This window comes from Schistocerca serialis, chromosome 2 (assembly GCF_023864345.2).
Source record: "Schistocerca serialis cubense isolate TAMUIC-IGC-003099 chromosome 2, iqSchSeri2.2, whole genome shotgun sequence".
In the NCBI taxonomy this organism is placed as follows: Eukaryota; Metazoa; Arthropoda; class Insecta; order Orthoptera; family Acrididae; genus Schistocerca; species Schistocerca serialis.
Window position 1 is genome coordinate 398,630,877 of NC_064639.1, and position 23,041 is coordinate 398,653,917.

The following is a 23,041-nucleotide window of genomic DNA, read 5'->3' on the forward strand; positions in this document are numbered from 1 at the left end:
TCCAGTATTTACAGTAGAATCACCTTTCTGCTTTTCTTGACAGAATATAAAATTTCACATTTGACATCATATTAATTATTTCTACTAAAAGATGAGCAGGAAAGGTCAAATCTTTCTTCCTTAACCACCAGCTTCTCTCGTGTTCATGTAGCCTAACTGCCACAGTTTTTCCTGACTGACCAATATACCCTTTTTCACACTGTTTGCAAGTGATTTTATATACACCACTCCTTGCCAAGGATTGCAATTTGTCATTACTTCTGACTAAAATTATGATGTGTTATTAGTATTACAAAATGCAGGTCTGTAGTTGTGAAACTTTAACTTTTCTCGCAAGATTGTCTGGAATGTTGCCAATAAATTGATTTCTGCACCAGACCTTGTAAATGCTGAATGACTGCTGTTGATCAGAATATAGAAGTCATGTAAATTTATTTTTATTCATCTTCATTTTTTCATAGAATACTATCAATCAAGGCAGTGCTTTAGCCACTGCTGGAAGCAATTTGTTTGATGGTTTGTAGTTCTGTTTGAAAGGCTGATTTGGATAGTGGAATAGATTGAGACAATGCACTGTTGAATGGAAAGCTGCATGTTTGTGATTGTGAGGATGCTGGGAACTTGCAGGAATCACCATATCAGCAGCTATGCTAAATGCATGCTTTCTTGTGGTAACATTTATCTTAATATCCATGAAATTTATAGAAGAGCTCCCAGATCTATTATAAACTGAATTTTGTTATGTTGTGGCTTTAAATGCAGTAGTAATGTATCTAATTGTCTAATGTTACTACTCCACAAACACAGCCCTCATCAACATATCTGAACCAATACTTGATTTTACAATTCAATGGCTCTTTTGGTGAGAAAATTTTTTCAGAACTCTTCATGAAAATTTCAGATAGTACAGGACTAAGAGGTGAACACATGCTTAGACCATTATACTGACCATAATACTTGTTTTGAAAGTAGAAGTAGTTCTGTTCTACACTCATTTGAATAGCATCAATTATGTCATGTAATTCTGAGATTTAGTTTGGATTAGTGGAAATATCAACTGATATGTTTACAGATTCATCAGTAGGAACATTTGAAAATAAGCTAGCGCCATTGAATGATGCTACTTTAGAACTGGGTGTGATTTGCATATCTTCCATTTTTGTCAACAAGAGTCATAGAATTTTTGATACCAAACTTAGGTTTAAAACTGGTTTTCATTTTAATAGTATAATCAAGCTCTTTCAATAGTAGGTAACATGGGAGCAAACAAGGATACCACTAGTGGACATACTAGAACACCATCTTTATGTAATTTGGGTAAGCCATATAATTTAGGAGCCAAGGGATTCATATTAGCTAGCATACAACTGTCGGTTTCAGATATAATACTTTTGCATGAACTGATGGCAGTTTTCATTTGTTCACTGAAAGGAGCAATGTGATCTTTTTGTAGATGTTGGAAATTGAAACTATTAAGGTGCTGGTTCACTTTTGTAATGTAATCACCTTTGTTCAAAAGAACTAAACTGTTGATTAATCTGCTTTGGTAGCAATGACATTACTGGAGATTATTTTCTTCTTGACATACTGAACTCATTGCATGAGAGTTCGTCACTAAGAGCAGCAGCAATTTTTAAATCATGGGCTACCAAATGTTTTGTAGAAACATCATCACCTTTGTTAAATGTATGAGAGTTCATCACTAAGAGCGGCAGCAATTTTTAAATCATGGGCTACCAAATGTTTTGTAGAAACATCATCACCTTTGTTAAATGTATCCCCACATAAAAATTTGTTTACCTTATTTTCCAATTAATGTAATTATAGTAACGTTTTCTTATGTAAACACTTTGTCATTTTTGTGTCTTCTGTATAAATAATGCCTGTGTAAGTTACACATAATGAACATCTGTGTTTGCAACTTTCAATTGTCACCTGAAGATGGCCTGAGAAGCTGAAAGCCAGTTTGTGACCAAATAAGTATAATTTTGTAGAACATCAGTAAGGGTTTTCCTTTGAATATTATAATCATGTTCTGCCAACCACCGACAAAAATTCAATCAATGTTTCCTATTTTCTTATTTTATAAAATGTTAAATAGTCACCACTATTTTAATATAACATACTGTACACTGATGTTCAAACCAAGGATTGACTACCAGTCACATATTCAGGATTCACCTTACTAATGTGTACACTCTATTTAGTGCAGAACAGCACACAGTTCTCAGAGACACTGGAGAAAATGACATGTCATCAAAGTTTCTCATATGATAAAATATCCCAAGTGCCCTCATACACTTTAGGAAATGTATCCACATGAAATATACAGGATTCATTCATCCTTCTTCAACAGCAGCGTAGTCGCTATCATTCCGCTGGGTTGCAGGGAACCTCAGGAAATGAGCAAGCAAATTTAGCAATCAAAGTGACCTACAGGGAACAAAATGTGACATATTGAATGATTCACCTGCTGACCATCATCTTTGTGCATCACTGTGTTATGCAACTGTGGGTGGAGGAGTCACTGGTAGTCGGGGACTATTAACTGTACTGGAGAAACTATCCAATGATGTGCTCACATCAGACTCCAATGGGATGAAGTAATCCTGATCCACCTCTGAATTGAACACTAACTATTAATGCATGACTTCACACTTTCAAAAGAGGTCCCTTGCGTCTGTGCTGTAAAAATTGCTGCATTCCATATTTTAACTGAGTTACTTTCATCTTTTCCTGAAGGGCAGAAGTTAATTTAAGTGGGGGCCTGCCACCCATTTTACCTATTGGCAGCATAAGTGTGGTACAATTGGACAGTAGTCTAAGATTTTAGCAGTTAACTGTGATTCTGGATGAGAAGAGTGTAGCAGATAATATAACTGTAAAATGTCTCTGACATATGTGCTGTGTGAGTATTTTCTGTGCATCCGCAAGTAAGAGTCACAGTCATATATTGTGCAGAACATCACTGTCAATTGCATTGACTACCAGCACGTGAAGAAGACAAAATAGTTGGGATGGTGTGCAGGCACTGAGTTCTTCACTGCAGAGCAATTTTTCAGGTCACTTGGCTTCTGACTACAGCAAGCACATGTTTGATAGAGATGGATTCTTCAGTGCATGATGGTGAAGATAGATGTCTTGTACTTCCATACCTATCTGCTTCTTAAGTGCATCCACCACATAACTATATTCAGTTTCATGTGAGGTGATGTGAGCCAAGAGAAACTGGCTTTCCAGTTGTGCAAACCACAATAATGGATTATAATGATAGGAAGGTGGGGGTTTCATCATAGTTGGACTAAGGATCATGTTTGCTGAATTCTGTATGCTTATCATTTGTTTGAAGTTCACAGACAACATGAATAACCAAAGAGTTTACGTAAGTGTCAACAATATTTAGGTTGAAGTGTACACAGTACCTGAAATGAGTTGTGACTGGATGTTTACCAAAAGCACAGGCATCTGGTGTCCTTGTGGAATCACTCATAGACAGCATTTCATTGTTAGCTGCTATCCCTAAACAGATGAGAGTCTCAGCTGGGGAAAGGGCTGACTTAAGCCTGTCAATGGATATCATGAAGGAAGAGTCATTGATGTCAACATTGAGTATTCTGTCTGTATATGGATGATTGTATGGTGCTTGGAGAATTTTTATAATGTTGTGATGTCAGATAAAACCTGTTTATAGGACTGTAAGTGATAGAAAATGAATTGTCACTTGATAAAATTTCCTTCTGAATCAGCTGGATGCAGCTAGTGAACTTGTGAGTGTAGATGTTGTACAAAGTCTGATGCTTCAATAACATTGTTTGACATGTCAATGAAGAATTCTCTAGGTAGTCAAAGTCTTTGTCCACACATCAATTCAGCTGTTGTTGCAATGAAATCTTCTTGTAAAGCTGTTTGGTGGCCTAGTGGGACAACAGGGAAGCTGTCAGTTCAATACTCTGTGAAGCATCTGAATGAGACCTTGAACTGTTTATGGAGCTCTTCCACGAGACCATTAGCAGAAATGTGGTAGACACAGGTTCGAATTCAGTTCGTCGCGAGAAATGCTGAAAGTGATTTGAAACTCAGATGCTTTAAAGAAGTAAGACTCAAATTGTTTGTCCTGATTGGTAGTGATGTGGAGAGAGATGCTAAAATGTGGAATTCACTCGCAAAAGAAGGTGTGGCTGCAGTTGCTGCTGTTGTATCTTTCATTTGATAGGTTTCAGGCCAGCAAGAGAAATCGTTAAACTGTCAGGCAGTACTGATATTCTTTGGCCAATGATAAATATACAGTAATGTCAAAGTGGGCATTGTCACACTGTTGATTCAGTGGGATGAAAGTATTGAGCAGAACAGTAATGTGCCAATTTAGCTCATTTTTCTGAGAAGCACTGCACTGGCAGAGAAATGCCTTGAAATCATTCTTGATATTTGGCCAAGAAAATGACTTCTTCACTAGTCATACAATAGTCCTTACTATAGATGAGAGAGGCTGTGAAGAGAGCAAAATGTTTGCTTGCAGAAATCTGCTGTAACAAACAGTCGTGCTTGTGACATTGATAGATCACATTGTAGCGATTAGTCTGGGAATGGTATTTGAATGCATTGGAACTGTAAGCCTGACAATGTTTCAGGAAATGCCTTCAGTTCATTGTCTCTTTCCAGGTCATTGGTAAGCACTATGAAGTCAAGCTCCTTTGCAGTGGCATCAGTATGAAATAGTGCATCCGCTGGTCCATTCTAGTCACCAGCAATATGTCAAATATCCACAGTAAATTGCACAATGAAGTCCAAATACTGTAACTGGTATGGTGATTTACTGTCTGGCTTCTGACAGAATGCAAACACGGATGGCTTATGCTCTGTAACAATAGCGAAATGTCTACCTTCAAGCATTTGCCTAAGCTTTTTGATTGAGACATATGCCTCATAAGAGCTTGCAATCATACGCTGACCCATTTGCTTGTGAAACTGATAATTTTTTACTAACCGAAGCTAGGGGTTGCAAGTCACATTGTACATGTTAATGTAATACAGCTTCAGTGGTAGTTGACGATTCATCCACCATAACTTGAGAGATGTGCCAGGAAGAGAATAGGCATAAGTCGACTGCAGCACATGTCTAGATCTAGGCAAACCTTTTAGTATTTCATTGAGGTGTGCTACCAACAATGCATGATTGTGCATAAAAGTCAATAAAAACTTGTAAAGCCCAAGAAATGGCATAGTTCTGATATAGCAGTGGGAAATGGGAATTGAGAGATAGCTTCAACTGTGTCTTGAGGTGACAGGATTCCTTGAGCATCCTAAGAGTTTTATTTGCACTACTTCAAAGACACATTTTGATGGATTAATAACCCAGCTATATTCTTATAGACTAGTAAACAGTTGCTGTATATGTGCTAGATGCTCTGCCTTATTGGACAACATTACAAGCACATCATCAGCATACACATAACAGAACTCTAATTTATTTCATTCATTAGGTGCTGCAAGGTACAGGAGGCATTGTATAGTCGAAATGGCATTTGCAGAAATTCATAAATGATTTTCAGTATATCTTCTGGTGTAATGGGTATATGACAAAAAACGTGGATGAGGTGTATCATGGAGAAAACTGTCTTGCTGTGGATGTGCATAGCAAAAGTTTCGACATATGGCACTGAGTAATGATCAGGTATTGTTATGGTATTAAGCTGTTGACAGCTGCCTCAAAGGTGCACCCATTACTGTTCTTAGGAACAATATGTAGTGGTGAGACCCAGATACTATTTGAAGAGTGACAAATTCCTTGTGATAACTTGATGAGAACTCTTGCTCTGCAATCTTCAGTTTATCTTGAGGTAGATGACGAGGCTGTGGGTGGACTGATGATCCTGCCATGCTGAAATTGTGATGATCTTTCGAGTATTTTTCCAATACTAGAGTTGGCAATGGATGGGTGACTTCAGAGTACTAGCAAAGCAGGTTGTAATATGGTGAATTTCCAGCTATAAATTTGGCTCCAGCATGGTTGGCATGGTGTAGGTGTCCATGATGAGACAACTGTGTTGTAGACTCAAGCAGGCATTGATTGTGAAGATCTGGGAGGAGGCCGTAAACAATAAGGAAACTGCTTCAACAATTCAGCATTGCACAGTGGCAACAATGGATATTCATAGGAGCTCACATCAAAAATTTAAATTTAAGAGTAGTGTGAGACAGCCGCAAATCTTGATGGAATATCCATTCGCAGCATGCACGTAGTTGCCATCAGTACTTTGCCATGGAGGATGAGAAGAAGGGTGAACTGAGAGATCAACCCCTGTGTCAATGAGGAATTGTAGTTTGGTAGAGTGCCCTGTTACGAACAGTTGACGACTGAGTCTGCTTTGAAATCAACCACCATTGCTGCTGATTTGCAGCAGCATTTCCATTATTGCAAGGTGATGCCTTAATGTAAGTAAATTTTTATAACAAAAAATGGTATTTTATGGATAGTCTATGACTTCACATGTCTGTGATATTATTGTTCCATTTTAAGTTTTCAATATTGATATTACTTAGAAAGTGTTCCTGCACATAAAACTTAAATTTACAATCAGTTTCAATCATTTGCAGGATGCTGTAACTCACATCAATGCCGACGAGAAATCAAAAGTAGAATTCACCTGGGTAGCATCTGAGAAGCTTGATAAACCTCTGACATTTGTGTAAGTTGAAATATTTCCTTTATTTTGAAGTTATTATATTTAATAAACATAATAGATAATATGGATTTCTTTAGTATAAGTCTGAATATGTGTCAAATTTCTGAGAAAACAGCATCTGAAAATGCACAAGAAAAAATTAATAAATGAGAAACTGTGCAAATACAATGACACTAAACTGGTGATTACAATTTAATGGCAACATACATAGAATCAATAATAACAGGTTCACAAAGAAAATTCTAAACATTGCTCTACTGATAAAGAACCAAAACAACTGAATAACAGAAATTCATGAATATGTATAGGAAACTGAAGTATATAAAGATATCTGTCAGGATTGAACAAAATTTTGAACCATAATTAACACTCACAAATTTGCTCTGAATCCCCCCCCCCCCAAACAAACTATATTATTGACAGAAGAATAGAGAAGGAACACAATGAGTGAATGAAGATATCTTGGAAGGAGAGGAGAAAAGAAGTGCTACACAAATTCAAATGCACACAGCAGTTGGGAAAAACAAAATAAAAAACAAAACAAAAAAGATACTAAACTGATAAAATGTGAGATAATGGTTGCCAGTATCCTTAGACCTTCACAACAACTACAGATGTTTTAAATAACCAAGACCCGTGCACCAGACACTTTTCATTTAGGTGAAGTATTGTTTGAACAACATTTGTCAAAGTGTCCGCTGTGATAACCGTGCATGCTGTTTCAATTTTAAAACAGCTCATTGTGTGTAGCTTGAGTTGGTGTATAAAATTCCTTGCCATACTCCTCTCAGTTACAACTGGCTCCTTTAAGTGACTTTAGACACTTAAGTGATTGCTTGATAAAGATCATGAATGATTATCTCTCCATCCCCCTTAAGCCATCTGAGTTTTTTCTTCACATTCAGTGTCCTTAACAATATTAATGAGATCTTCACCTTTCCCAAACATGAATATAGAGTCTTAACTGCTGCAAAATTTCGTTTATAGTGTGCATCATATTGGAAATATATTAAACAGAAAGAAAAGGTGGTAGGGTACTTGGGAAGCGTGGATGAATAAGAGATTTCTTACTTGCTTACACATGGTGGCAGGAGGGGCTGAGCTGGAGGGAGAGAAAGACACCCACAATATTGACAGATCTTATAGTGTGTCATTGTAGGCAATTGACATGTTTCACCACTGAAGAGTGGCCAGAGCACATTTTGGAAAAAAATAGTTACTGCTGTTCATGACAAAGTGCCCAGAAGGACATTAAATAGCTCTGCAGCAAACGAATAACAAAAACAAAACTAGGTCCAACTTAGAATGCTTGTAACTGCCATCTGAAGATGGATTTTTAAAGAAAAATCCGAAACCGGTCATGTTCTGAAGATAATAAACCTTTTTAAACCATACATGTGGCTGGTAGCTGTTTTTTTATAAATTATAAACATTAAATATCATATTTATCCCCCAACATTGGGGAAGTGACTTTTAAGTAAAATGGCTCCCCTTTATGGGAATATACATAATTAATGTATGAGCACAGGTTGTAGACACATGATTGGCAACATGTGGAAGTTTGGGTCATGCTCGGATAGCCAAATCATAAGGCAACAGCTCACAATAAGCAGGAAATCCCAGTTCAAGTCATGGTCCAGTCCATCTACAGCCGATGGTAGTCCATATTCACAGCTGTGAATACAGTTCATGTCCTGTGGACACACACAGTACTGGTGGTTTTTTCCCAGTTTGAGGGAAGAATTAAAATGTGTGGCAGAGACTGCTTTACACAATACCAAAAGTCATTTTTCTAAGATCTGAAGCATTTGGTGTGTTTGTTCATTGCAAAACCACTATAATAAATCAATCAAAATGTTTTGTTGATTATTTTGATGCAATAGGCCATGTGACTTTTCCCCCTTGTTTCCACAAATGCAAATAAGCTGAAATAACATAATTATTTCAGACAAATAACTCTCTAACCTTGAGTGTATGAACTGATTCACTCAATCATAGTGAGCCCATCCAGAAGGGAACCTTTAGGGATGTGGAATGAACCAAGGTATACTTTATCAAAAAGAAACAAAAAATAGAAACTTAGGCTGTATATTGTATTAACAATAAACTGTGACTACACTACTTAACACTGTTCATTTTTATGCCATCTAAATTTAATACAACATAGTAGAAAGAAAGGTTTTACTTTGAAGAAATATACTGCTTCTTCAATTTTTATATATTTCCTTTTGGTAGCTTGATATTTATTTGATTACAATAATATTTTTCAAAGAAAATATTTACCTATATCTGTAAGTACTGAATCTTATTTAGAGTGGGCTGCATTACTACTCATCATACTGCTTTATAACAAACCATGCTACTTGCCATGTAGCTAACAGCACTTTTCAGTGCTTGACTCTAGATATTCTGGTAATTTGTAGGGAAAATGGCAAATGAAGTACGTTTTTAACTTTATTTATAAATAGTGTGGATTCCAATTGCCCACCTCCATAGCTGAATGCTCTGTGAGGCTGACTGCCATCTGGAAGACATGAGTTTGATTTTTGGCACTGCCAGGAATTGTTCCTAAGTGGGAGGACTGAAACAGGGTGCACTCAGCTTCATGAGGAGCTACTTGACTGAGCAGTAGCACCTCAAGGTCACAAAAACTGACAATGGCCGGGAGAGCAGTGTGGTGACCTCACACCCCTGCATACTACATCCAATGACACCATTGGTAGACAATAACACAGAGGTCAGTTGCTACAGATGGACACGCCAGGGCCTATGGACAGAATTTATGTTTTTCCAGGATTCCCATGACTCAGTACAGACCCTAAAACATATTTTGAAGATGGATTGAAGAAAGGCAAGCCTACATTTATAGCTTTTGTAGATTTAGAGCTTCTGACAATGTTGACTGGAGTACAATCTTTGAAATTCTAAAGCTAGCAGAGACAAAATACAGAGAGCAAAAGGATATTTACAATGTGTACAGCAAACAGGCTGCAGTTATAAGAGCTACAGGAGATGGAAGGAGGTGCAACGGTTGCAAAGTGAAAGAGATGGGGATGTAGCATACATCTGACTATCATCTGTACATTGGCAATGCAGTAAAGAAAAACCAAGGACAGTTGAAATCTGGTTATAAGATGAGCTCAACAAAAGGGAAGCAAGGGTTGTGGAATTTAGTCAATTTAAATCAGGCAATACTGAAGGAGTTAGATTAGAAAATTGTGTACTTAAAGTAGTAGGTAAGTTTTGTTGCTTGTGCAACAAAATAACTGAAGCTGGGCACAGGAGAGAAAACATACACTATGTGATCAAATGTATCCAGACATCTGGCTGAAAATGACTTACAACTTTGTGGCACCCTCCATTGGTAATGCTGGAATTCAGTATTGTGTTGGCCCACCCTTAGCCTTGATGCCAGCTTCCACTCTCGCAGGCATATGTCCAATCAGGTGCTGGAAGGTTTGTTGGGCAATGGCAGCCCATTCTTCACAGAGAGCTGCACTGAGGAGAGATACTGATGTCAGTCAGTGAGGCCCGGCATGAAGTCGGTGTTCCAAACCATTCCAAAGGTGTTCTGTAGGATTCAGGTCAGGACTCTGTGCAGGCCAGTCCATTACAGGGATGTTATTGTCATGTAATCACTCCACCACAGGCCATGAATTATGAACAGGTGCTCGATCGTGTTGAAAGATCCAATCACCATCCTCGAATTGCTCCTCGACAGTGGAAAGTAAGAATGTGCTTAAAACATCAATGTAGGCCTGTGCTGTGATAATACAATGCAAAACAACAAGGGGTGCAAGCCCCCTTCATGCAAAACACAACCACACCATAACACCATCGCCTTTGAATTTTACTGTTGACACTACACGGATTGGCAGATGATGTTCACCAGGCATTTGCCATACCCACACCCTGCCAAAGGATTGCCACATTGTGTACCATGATTTGTCACTCCACACAACATTTTTCCACTGTTCAATCATCCAATGTTTAAGCTCCTTACACCAAGCAAGGCATCGTTTGGCATTGACCAGCAAGATGTGTGGCTTTGAGCAGTCGCTCAACCATGAAATCTAAGTTTTCTCACCTCCCGCCTAACGATCACAGTACTTTCAGTGGATCCTGATGCAGTTTGGTATTCCTGTGTGATGGTCTGGATAGATGTCTGCCTATTACACATTACAACACTCTTCAACTTTCGGCGGTCTCTGTCAGTCAACAGATGAGGTCGGCCTGTACGCTTTTGTACTGTGTGTGTCCCTTTATGTTTCCACTTCACTATCACATCAGAAACAGTGGACCTAGGGATATTTAGAAGTGTCAAAATCTTGCATACAGACATTTGACACAAGTGACACCCAATCACGTGACCATGTTCAAAGTCCGTGAGTTCTGCAGAGCAACCCATTCTGCTCTCTCATGATGTCTAATGACTAGGTACTGAGGTCGCTGATATGGAGTACCTGGCAGTAGGTGGCAGCACAATGCACCTAATATGAAAAACATATGTTTTAGGGGTTTTTCAGATACTTTTGATCACATAGTGTATTCTTTACTACTAAGGCACTTCAGTAATCAAGTCAGTTTAAGGATATCCCTGTTTTTGAGGGCATCCGGATACTTTTAATCACGTAGTGTAAAATGCAGACTGGCAACAGCAAGAGAAACATTACTGACAAAGAAGAATTTGTTAACATCTAATTTAAATCTAAGTGATAGGAAGTCTATTGTGAAGGTATTTGTCTGGATTGTACTCTTTTATAGGTGTGAAATGCAGATGCTAAGCAGTTCAGCCACGAAGAGAATAGTTTTTGAAATGTGGTAGTACTGAAGTATGCTGGACATTAGATATGTAGATAGAATAGCTAATGAGGAGGCACTGAAACAGACTGGAAAATGAAATTTATGGCACAACTTGACTAAAAGAAGAGATTGGTTGGTAGGCCATATCGTGAGGCGTCAAAGAATAGTTGCTTGGGAATGGAGGGAAGTTTTTGAGGGGTGGGGGTTAAAATTTTTAGAGTGAAACAAAGGCATGAATTGCAGTAGTATTCGAAGATAAAGAGACTAGCACAAGACAGATGAGTGTGGAGAGGTACATGAAACCAGTCTTCTGACTGAAAACTGCTACAGCTATAGTAATCTCCAATTTTGAGCTTTATGTTAGATTCGAGTTTGTTGAATAACTTCCCCCTGGGCACATAACTTCATTCAGTGTAAATCATGGTTCAGCTTTAACTGATTTTTATTGTCAGCAAAACAAAACAAAACAAAATTAATAGAGAATATGATGGGAAGCCATTGTCAGAATTCCAAGATCTGAAAAAGGCTTCTTCAAGGCATATGGTTACAGTATCTACTCTACACCATGTTCATACTACTCACTTTTGCTAAATAAACCCCCTATTAAATTTAAGTGCACTGATCCAGAAGATACATTTCATAAGACACTAAGGAACAAAATTATCCAAAATAAGCAAACGCTCTTGGTTTTCATCCAACACAGTGAATTATGCTTCTCAGGGCAACACTGAACTGAGCGTCTCAATTGCTTATCTATGTGTTGGCTCCATTTTAAATTATTATCCAACTGGAGTCAAGGAATGTTACACAGGATGTTTCATTTAGTATGTGATTATTAATGTCTACTTCTGGTGATAACATGCCATTATTGCTTTTTAGAAATTACATATTATTAGTCTTTGTTAGATTCAGGCTTAAACTGTTAGCTTTAATCGCTTTTAGGTTTGTTTGAGCTGTGTCTGATAAGACTGAGTCTGGTTTCTTAATTAATATGCTTGTGGATTTGCCAAGGAAACAAAATATATTAATGTCATAATTTTTCTTGTTAGCTTTCCCACCACTTCATTTATGAAGTCCTGTATTGTTTTCCCTTTGTAAAATTCCTTAAAAATGACAAAACTCAGGAGCAGTTATAATGTTCTGCCCTGTTATATGAATCAGTATTCTGTCATAGATCACTTTTTCAAACACTTTTGGAAAGGCTGGAGTGAAATTTGACTGTAATTAGAGGTGGTTTGGTTATCTGCAGTTTTATAGTTGGATTTTACTGCAGAAGGTTCAAGTCTTTCAGTTGATTTTTTCCCATGAATCACTGACTGGTTACAAAGATAGCATATGGATAATCCTATCATGTCAGTGAAAGAGTTTAATAATCAGCAGAATTACTACTTTTTGGTGATCCAGTGAATTCTTTATTTTCCTTGTTGGCTATATTTATAACACTAATGCTTACTGCTGGTCTATGTAGTGTTTGCCCAACTAAAATCTAATGCATCTGTTTTGATTGTTTATTAGTGGATGCACAATTCTCAGCCACTGTGAGAAAGTAATCTTTGAACTTGCTGACCAATGATTTGAAAGTGTCACCATTTTTACTGCAGCTGGTTTTGACAGTGTAATTTCATTTAGATACTAATTTTTATTTGTTTTTTATTTAATAATTTCCAAACTATTTTTGCTATATTCTTGGATTACTTTATATTTTGAACATCAGCACAAGAACTCATGTAATAGCCAAAGTCCCTTGTTGAAATCTTACAGTCAATGACACAACTTGACAAAGATGACTGCACAGTCAAGAAGTTGACAAACATGCTCTAGATATCTATAGCTAACAATATTATGTAAAGAAAAGTTGCTACTCACCATGTAGCGGAGATGCTGAGTTGCAGATAGGCAGAACTACAAGACTGGCACAAAAAAAGCTTTTGGCCAGTAATGCCTTCATCAAAAATGATTGATGGGATTGGCAACTGGGTGGGATAAGAAGGAGCTGTTGCCACTCCCATCACCCACTAGGGCTACACCTCACAAATATTTACAACTGAAACAAATAAGGTAATGTACCTTCCACAGGTCCCAAGTGGAATGATTGTCATTTTTTTATGAACACTAAATGAAAGAATTATTTTACAAACACTAATGCACTGAATTTAAAATAAAAAAGTTTTATTTATTTATAAGGTAATAAACATGTAATAGAACTACTATAATACTTATTTACAATGAACACATTACTGCACTGAAATTGTGCAGAAGTTATATTGGACTTATATACAGATATACACACAAATCAGTTGGTTCTACTGAGAAATTCATCAATGGAGTAGGAGTTGACCGCCAATAAATCCTTTGGGCTTCTCTTAAACTGAATTTCATTGGCCGTTAAGCTTTTTATGGCTGCTGGCAAGTTATTGAAAATGTGTGTTCCTAAATAATCACACCTTTTTGTACAAGAGTAAGTGACTTTAAATCCTTGTGAAGATTATTCTTATTTCTAGTATTTATTCCATGAATTGAGCTGTTGGTTTGAAAAAGTGATACATTTTTAATGACAAATTTCGTTAAGGAATAAATATATTGGGAAGCAGTACTTAGTATCCCTAGTTCCCTAAACAGGCTTCTGCAGGATATTCTTGAGTTCACACCACATATAACTCTTACTGCACATTTTTGTGCCCAGAAAACTTCAGCTTGGCTTGATGAATTACCCCAAAAAATAATCCCATATGACATTATGGAATGAAAGTAAGCATAGTACGACAGCTTTTTCGTTTTTGTATCCCCTATGCCTGACACATTTCGCATTGTGAATACAGATTTGTTAAGATGCTTCAGCAGTTCTGTGGTGTGCCCCTTGCAGTTGAATTTATTATCAAGCTGTAATCCCAAGAATGCTTCTAACTGCTTGTCATCATATGTTAGGCATATACTCGTGGGACACCCCTTACAAGTTCTGAACTGCGTGTAGTGTGTTTTTTCAAAGTTTAGTGACAAAGAATTGGCTTGGAACCAGTGATTAATATCCACAAATATTTTATTAGCCAGTCTTTTTAAGGCTACGCTTGATTTGCTATTTATTGCAATGTCTGTGTCGTCGGCAAATAAAATGAACTTAGCATTTGGTAATGTTACTGATGAAAGGTCATTGATATAAACAAGAAAAAGTAAGGGGCCTAAAATGGAACCTTGTGGGACCCCACATGTAATTAGTTCCCAGTTGGATGATGCCTGATAGCTTAATACATGTCTCTTTCCTAATAACATCCTTTGTTTCCTGCCAGAGATGTAAGATTTGAACCATTAAGCAGCATTTCCTGTTACACCATAATATTCTAATTTACTTAAAAGGATATTGTGATTTACACAGTCAGATGCCTTTGACAGATCACAAAATATACCAGTTGCCTGCAATTTTTTGTCTAATGAATTAAGAACATTTTCACTGTAAGTGTAGATAGCCTTCTCAATATCAGAACCCTTTAGAAATCCGAACTGCAAATGTTATTTGAGATAAGATGGTTATAAAGCCAATTGTACATTACTTTTTCTAAATTTCTGAGAATGCTGGCAAAAGTGAAATTGGACAGAAATTTGATGCTATTTCTTTATCTCCCTTCTTAAACAGTGGCTTAACTTAACCATATTTTAACCATTCAGGGAATATTCCACTCATAAATGACTGGTTACACAGATAGCTTAATATGTTACTTAACTCAGAATCACATTCTTTAATTAACTTTGTTGATATTTCATCATACCCACTATATGTTTTTGATTTTAAAGATTTTATGATGGAAATTATTTCTGCTGGGGTCGTGAGGGTCAAATTCATATTATGGAAGTTACTTGAAATGTCTAGTCTGAGGTATTCCATAGGAGCATCTACAGAATCTGACAACCACATCTTTTCAGTAACAGTTATAAAATGTTTGTTAAAAAGTTCTGCAACACTATACACACCTGTCACCGATGTATCATTTATTCTTAATGCTATTTGTTCCTCTTCATGTCTGGTTCTACCAGTCTCCTACTTCACTATATCACATATTGTCTTTATTTTGTCATCTGATATGACTATCTTTTCCTTGTAATATATTTGCTTTGATGTCCGTATTACTTGTCTTTAATATTTTGCAGTATTTCTTGTAATCTGCTGTAGCATCAACATCAGAACTGTTTCGGATTGACAGAAACAGTTTTCTTTTTGTTTTACAAGATACCCCTATTCCTTGAGTAATCAATGGCTTCTTTGTAGACTTTGCTCTAACCTTGGTTAGTTTTGGAGAAAAATAACGTAAGCAGTTTATCAGCAAAAGTGTTGTATTTTTCACTCATGCCATGAGCACTGTAAACATTGTTCCAGTGAATGTCTCTGAGGTGTGTCCTAAAGTAATCAATTTTTAGCTTATTGATTACCCTCTTCAGCTCAGATTTAACAGATTTTATATCCTGTTCAGTATAAACATTTAACAGAAGGAACTGGATGTCATGGTCTGTGAGGTCATTAACTATTGGTTTTGTAACATAATTTTGTTCATTGGACTTTTCTGTAAAGATATTATCAATGGCTGTTTGTGAGCAATTGGCTACCCTAGTGGGAAACTTTACAGTGGGAATTAAGTTGAATGATAGTGTTTCTAACTCAAATAAGTTATTGGGAGAGTCTTTAAGGAAATCTACATTGAAATCACCAGCAACCACTATTTCTTTGTTTTTGGTTGTTAAATGGGCCAGTACAGCTTCAAGGTGGTTTATGAACAGATTAAAGTTACCTGCAGGTGCTCAATGTACACTTAATATTATGAAGGACTTTTTGTGAAATTCTACTTCTGTTGCACATGCTTCCATATGTTGTTCTAGGCAAAATTTATGAATGTCTATGTTCTTAAATTTATGACAGTTCCTAATGAATGTGGCAACTCCTCCTTTCTCCAGTACTGCTCTACAAAAGTGAGATGCTAACCTAAACCCTGTAACACTTAAAAGTTCTATACCGGTGGTCACATGATCTTCAGAGAGGCAGATTATGTCAGATAGGTTTGAAGACTCTAATTCATCTATGCAGACAATTAATTCATTAATTTTATTTCTCAGTCCTCGAATATTTTGACACAATAAAGATAGCTGACATTTCACATTGACTGAGTTAAAATTGAGTAAAGTTGAAATATCTGCTGACTGTTGAAAATTTTTAACCAATAGCTGTTTATGCTGATGTAAAAAGCTAGAATTATGTGTTTTGGTTTCTTTCTCAAACTGAAGGTTTGTCTCAGTCCTAACCTCTCTTAAAATTTGGTTTCTTTCTATCCTCCCTACCCTAAAAAAGGGTCTTTTCTGAACCCTATAACCACTGGTATTTTATCACTCATGACAGTGCCTCCCCCCTTTAACTTTCCTACTGATTTCCCAGCCAGTTTACCCTCCCCTTTCCTGTTGAGGTGAAGGTCATGCCTAGTGTAATCCCACCTATTGAGAGAATCAACAGTAACCACACCAATGTGTGACCCTGCACCCGACATAAGCAGCCGTTCCAACTCCAAATTAACTCTTTTGACAGAAGAATTCAAATGAGGTCAGTCATGGCGCCCAAGAACAGATACAAACTCAACACTAGTATGCTTCGATGCTGATGCAATCTTTGCCAGGTCACACTGTGTACTGTACCCAGGATCTCTGTCAATACTATTACCTGCCTCACCCACTATAACCACAGTGTCTTCCTTTGTGAAATCTTTGCAAAGTGATCCTAAATCCTCTGTCACCTGCTCAAGACCAGCACAAGATTCAAAAAAATTGGTGATGGTATTCTGATCCTAGTTCATCCTGCAAAAGTTGGTCAACACCTCTTGCATGGGAACTACCTAACAACAACACTTTCTTTCTCTTTACTGATTTCCCTACATTCTTACTTTTCAATTTGCTGCTGAAAATTTGTTGTGCCCTGTCTGCACCTGCAACTGCTTGAGGCTCACCAGCTTCTACCTGAAGCAATGGATCAAATCGATTTTCTACATTCACCACGAAGCTGTCAGACAAAGTTCTAGACCTGTTCCTCCTGTTGCCTGTTGCCACTTCCCACCTCTCTTTACCCTTCTCCCTTCTTAACCTGTCAAGATCTCCCCTGGCCTTGTCTAACTCAGCCTGAAGGGTGGCAATTTTCCCCTCCTGTTCTAGTATCTTCCTGTCTATACTACATATCCTACAAAACCACTGATGAATCTCATTTACTTCCCCTATTCCCACACCACTACAGTCACCCACATGGAAAAAACTACAGCACCCGTCACACCAAAGCCCCGACCTAACAATTCTACGACAAGTCAAGCACTTTTCACTCATGATAAACGTCAGTTAAATTACAAATAAACACAAAAATATGGTTCCACAAATTTGGCCTACATGCGACTGTGTGTAAACAAAAACAACAGTGCAAAGTTTCTGAAACAACAACTTAAACTTTACCCTACTTCCTGGAAATGTGAGTTAAATAATGAAGAGGTACACTGCAGTTAAACTGGCTGGAGAGAACAAAGAGGAACTAAACGAAATTCTATTGACTTGCTGTGGCAAAACGTAAACGTAAAATACGACTGTACAATCTTTTTGCATTTTCTGCTATATTACGTAAAGAAAAATGAAACCTTTAATGGTACGCTTAAAAAGCACACTAATACACCTATTTACCATTTAATCAGTACTAAACTATTTATTTTTATAATCTAAAATGACTTAACTTTACGAGAACACCAAAACTCGCGCTAATCGCCTGGCTGCAGGCTACCGTATACTCTATAGAAGTAGCCTGCTGTGGGTGCTTGACATATAATTTGTCTCAGTTCATATCCTCAAAGGCTGCCCTTCATGATGGAGTTCAGAGAACGTGATGTGTGTATGAATAAATGAAAGGTTTTGCAATCTTCAGACAATTAGAACTAATTTAGAGAGACAATCTAGTAATCTATAAAATTGACAAAAACGAAGTAGTAGATAGTGTCGGAAGTTCCATGCGGCTTTTCGCGGATGATGCTGTAGTATACAGAGAAGTTGCAGCATTAGAAAATTGTAGCGAAATGCAGGAAGATCTGCAGCGGATAGGCACTTGGTGCAGGGAGTGGCAACTGACCCTTAACATAGACAAATGTAATGTATTGCGAATACATAGAAAGAAGGATCCTTTATTGTATGATTATATGATAGCGGAACAAACACTGGTAGCAGTTACTTCTGTAATATATCTGGGAGTATGCATGCGGAACGATTTGAAGTGGAATGATCATATAAAATTAATTGTTGGTAAGGCGGGTACCAGGTTGAGATTCATTGGGAGAGTGCTTAGAAAATGTAGTCCATCAACAAAGGAGGTGGCTTACAAAACACTCGTTCGACCTATACTTGAGTATTGCTCATCAGTGTGGGATCCGTACCAGATCGGTCTGACGGAGGAGATAGAGAAGATCCAAAGAAGAGCGGCGCGTTTCGTCACAGGGTCATTTGGTAACCGTGATAGCGTTACGGAGATGTTTAATAAACTCAAGTGGCATACTCTGCAAGAGAGGCGCTCTGCATCGCGGTGTAGCTTGCTCGCCAGGTTTCGAGAGAGTGCGTTTCTGGATGAGGTATCGAATATATTGCTTCCCCCTACTTATACCTCCCGAGGAGATCACGAATGTAAAATTAGAGAGATTAGAGCGCGCACAGAGGCTTTCAGACAGTCGTTCTTCCCACGAACCATACGCGACTGGAACAGGAAAGGGAGGTAATGACAGTGGCACGTAAAGTGCCCTCCGCCACACACCGTTGGGTGGCTTGCGGAGTATCAATGTAGATGTAGATGTAGATGTAGGAGAAAAAAAGTGAAGTTTGAGAAAGTAAACTCATGTTAAGTAGTGTGGAAGGGAGGATTGCTGTGTACCAGCACTGCTGTTTAAATTGTACACCAAAGAAGCAATGAAGGAGGTAAAGTGAAAATTTGGAAGTGAAGTGAAAGTGCTCAGCAAAAATATATGATAATATTCAAGATAACATGGGCCATCTGGCTGAAAGTAAGGAACACCTGCTGAATGGAGCAGACAACATACTTAGTAGGTAATATGGCTTAAGGATAAACAAAACTAAAGCAGAGGTTAAGAAAAGTAATAGAAAGACAGAAAGTTCCATCCTAACATACTTAACATCAAAATTAGGAATGACGTAATGGGGTTTGTTTGGAATTAGGTAACCACACAAGACACTGGTGTTCTTCAGCACATTAATTACGAAAATTAATGGGCTGCCTAAATCTTTGAGTAGCCTTTTTAAGGAATTCTTACACTCGCTACCCAACACATTAACTCCTCAATGGCTTTTGCTGCTGATACAAGAAATTAATTTCAGCTGAATTATGACCTACACAAAACACAAAAAAAAATGTATATAAACGTGGCCTCCATGTCTAGGGTTCATAAAGAAAATATTTAACAGGTCTCCATCAAAGACAAAACAAGAAATTGAGGATCCCAACCACTCCAAAAGAAAATTAAATGTGTACCTCATGAGCTATTTTATCGACAAATTATCTGAATATTTAAAGATTGAAAATTTCTGTTAGCTGTATCTCAAGTAGCAGGGTTCATTGTAAAGGTGTATGACAAGTAGTTATGTACTGTAAACAGGGTTCCTTACTTAAAGATATAGTTGAATATTTTCTTTTGAAACACACCATTGTAATCAAGTAAATATTAAGCTTCCTATTGGACAGAAGCACTATCAGACAACAGGTGTTTTCAAATTAGCAACTTTTTTTCTACCTAACTTAGTGACTAATTTAGTGACTGGGAAGAAATCACAAAGGAAGGCCCCTGGGTTCAATTTTGGGCCCGCTCCTATGCTTTATATATGTGAATGACCTTCCACTTATCATTCAACAAACAGAATTGGAGCTTCTTGGAGACAATACTAGTGTTATAATAAATCCCATTAGAGAGACAGCAACAGAAGAGATGGTAAATGATATTTTCCAAAGAATTATAAAGTGGTTCTCAGAAAATGGACTCTCCCTCAGTTTTGAAAACCATACACTATATTCAGTTCTGTACATCTAATGGTCATACCAACAATTGATGTAGCACATGAACATGAATCAGTAAATAGGGTAGAATGCTCCAAATTTTTGGGTGTACATAATGATGAAAATTAGAAGAAGCTTATTACTGAGTTTCTTGAAGAGTTAAGTTCAGGTATGTTTGCCCTTCATATAATTCCTAGTCTTGGAAACAAACAAATCAATCTCCTGACATAATTTGTGTATTTACACTCAGTAATAGCCTATGGAATACTTTTCTGGGGTAAATCATCACTTAAAAAGAAAGTATTGACTGCACAAAACCAAGCATTTTTCAAGGAGCTAGGCATTTTAACTGTGCTTTCACAAAGCAATAATAAAGTCCATACCTGCAACACTAGAAGGAAAAATTACCGGTATGACCAACTATTAAAGCTGCCAATAGCTTGTAAAGGAAATCAATATGTAGCAACAAAAGCCTTTGATCATTTAACCAATAACATATTAAGTTTTAAATCTAACTTCAGATCAATTGTCCTGGACAGCTACTTCTAGTCCATTGACAAATTTCTACTTAAAAACTGGTAGCCTGTAAACAAAACACCATGTTTTTAATTGTAGGACTAAAATAATAATGTGTTCATTAATGTTAACCCTAATCATGTATATATATCCTCTAAACTGACTCATTCCACATCATTTCGAAAAAAAAAAAAAAAAAAAAAAAAAAATCATTCAATGTTATATGGAACATGTAACTAACTTAACATGAACAGCATTAAATAGTATAGTGATAGTTTATTGTTATTGCAGTATACAGATTTCTGTTGTTTGTCTTTTGTTAATGTGTACCTTGACTTGTTTCACATCCGTAGAAGTTCTCCTTTTTGATGGGATCTGCTGAAAATTAGTGAATGGATGAGTGATTCAAAAATAGAAAAAGTGAAAGACTTCTCCTATCTAGGAAGCAAGGTTATACAGGATGACTGAAACAATGAGGATAATATAAGAATTATCTGCACAGACAAAGAATACTTTCTCAAATATAACAGCTCTCATAGTGTGAAATACTGATACATTACTGAGGAGATAATTTCTCTAAATCTACATCTAGATGTAGACTGATTGTATGGATGTGAAAAACAGATCATGGGAAATCCAGAGAAAAATAAAATAAAACCACTTGAAATTTGGCATTATTGAATAATGTTAAAAGTAAGTGAACATCTTAAATATGAAATACGGAGGTTCCAAAGAGAACGGGAAAAAAAAAAGATTGGAAAAGGTAATTATTGGCTTCAAAATAGTTGTCAATTGGCTTTAAAAAATTATATGCATATGTGTTTCATGAAGAGTGAACATGGTTTCACAAAATAAGTGCTTGCATAATTCATATTGATCTTATAGAGTTCTTTAATCATGACACATATGGAAAAATTGCCTCCAAAATTCAGGTGTGTCTTATACCACACCCAAAATTAATATAAACATGTCCACTGTTTGATTTAAAATTTCCACCAGTCTTAAAAATGTCTGCAGGAGACCTATCTCTATCCAGCAGCATTAGATTCAACTAGGGCAGCAACAGTGTACCAATGCAATGAACATGAGTTGCGGGGATTCACAAGCTTGATAACACTGTCTCCCTCCCACCCCAACATCACAAACCCAGAACACTGTCTAGTCTATGATGCATTATTGCAGTCTATGGTCCCAGTGAACTTGAATTGAAAGTGATTTGTGTTATCAGTAATAGTACAATATATTTGTTAGTAGCTAGTTTGATAATGGAAAAAAATAAAAGATATTCATATAATGTGGGCCACAAATTAAAACCAATAGCCTATGCAGAATAACATGGAAACAGACCAGCTGCGTGGCATTTCAGCATTCCACCAATACAAAAAACTGTTCACAATTGGTGGGCTAGTACATCTACATCTATCTGGATACTCCCCAAATCACACATAAGCACCTGGCAGAGAGTTCATCAAACCACAATGAAGAACTGAAAGAAATGAAGAAGACTAAATGTGCAAATGGAGAACTGACTGCAAAATGGCCAAACTAGAAGAAGACATATTGAAATGGATTCAAGGACACCATCAAAATGGCACTGGAACTAATACAAGAATGATTCAAATACACACTCAGAAGCTGGTACTACAGTGGAACTTAACAGACTTTAAGGGTGGAGATGGTTGGTGCTAAAGGTTTATGAAGTGTCGTGGACTTAGCATGCAAATCAAAACGAAAGTATCTCAGGAAATGCCACAAGAGTATGAAGAGAAAATATTATCTTTCATTGCATTATTATTCAACATTGAAAGGAAACCAGTGTGGAATTATCCATATAGTGAAAATCAATGAAACTTCTCTAAAATTTTACATGCTGATTAACAGAAAGGTGCTGAAATTGTAACTATGAAAACAAGTTGACACGAAAAAGTGCACTACACTGTGGTCCTTTCACGTTGTGCTGATGGTGCTAAACTTAATCCAATGATAATTT

General features: G+C 37.0%; 1 protein-coding gene across 1 annotated transcript in view; it reads left to right on the forward strand.

Moving 5' to 3' along the window:
- The window catches only part of LOC126455569 (putative defense protein Hdd11), a 49,673-nt gene that overhangs the window by 25,176 nt on the left and 1,456 nt on the right, over window positions 1–23,041 (forward strand). Inside the window, exon 3 of the mRNA XM_050091324.1 lies at window positions 6,595–6,686. Within this exon, the coding sequence (XP_049947281.1) occupies window positions 6,595–6,686 (92 nt within the window). The remainder of the gene's footprint in view (window positions 1–6,594; window positions 6,687–23,041) is intronic.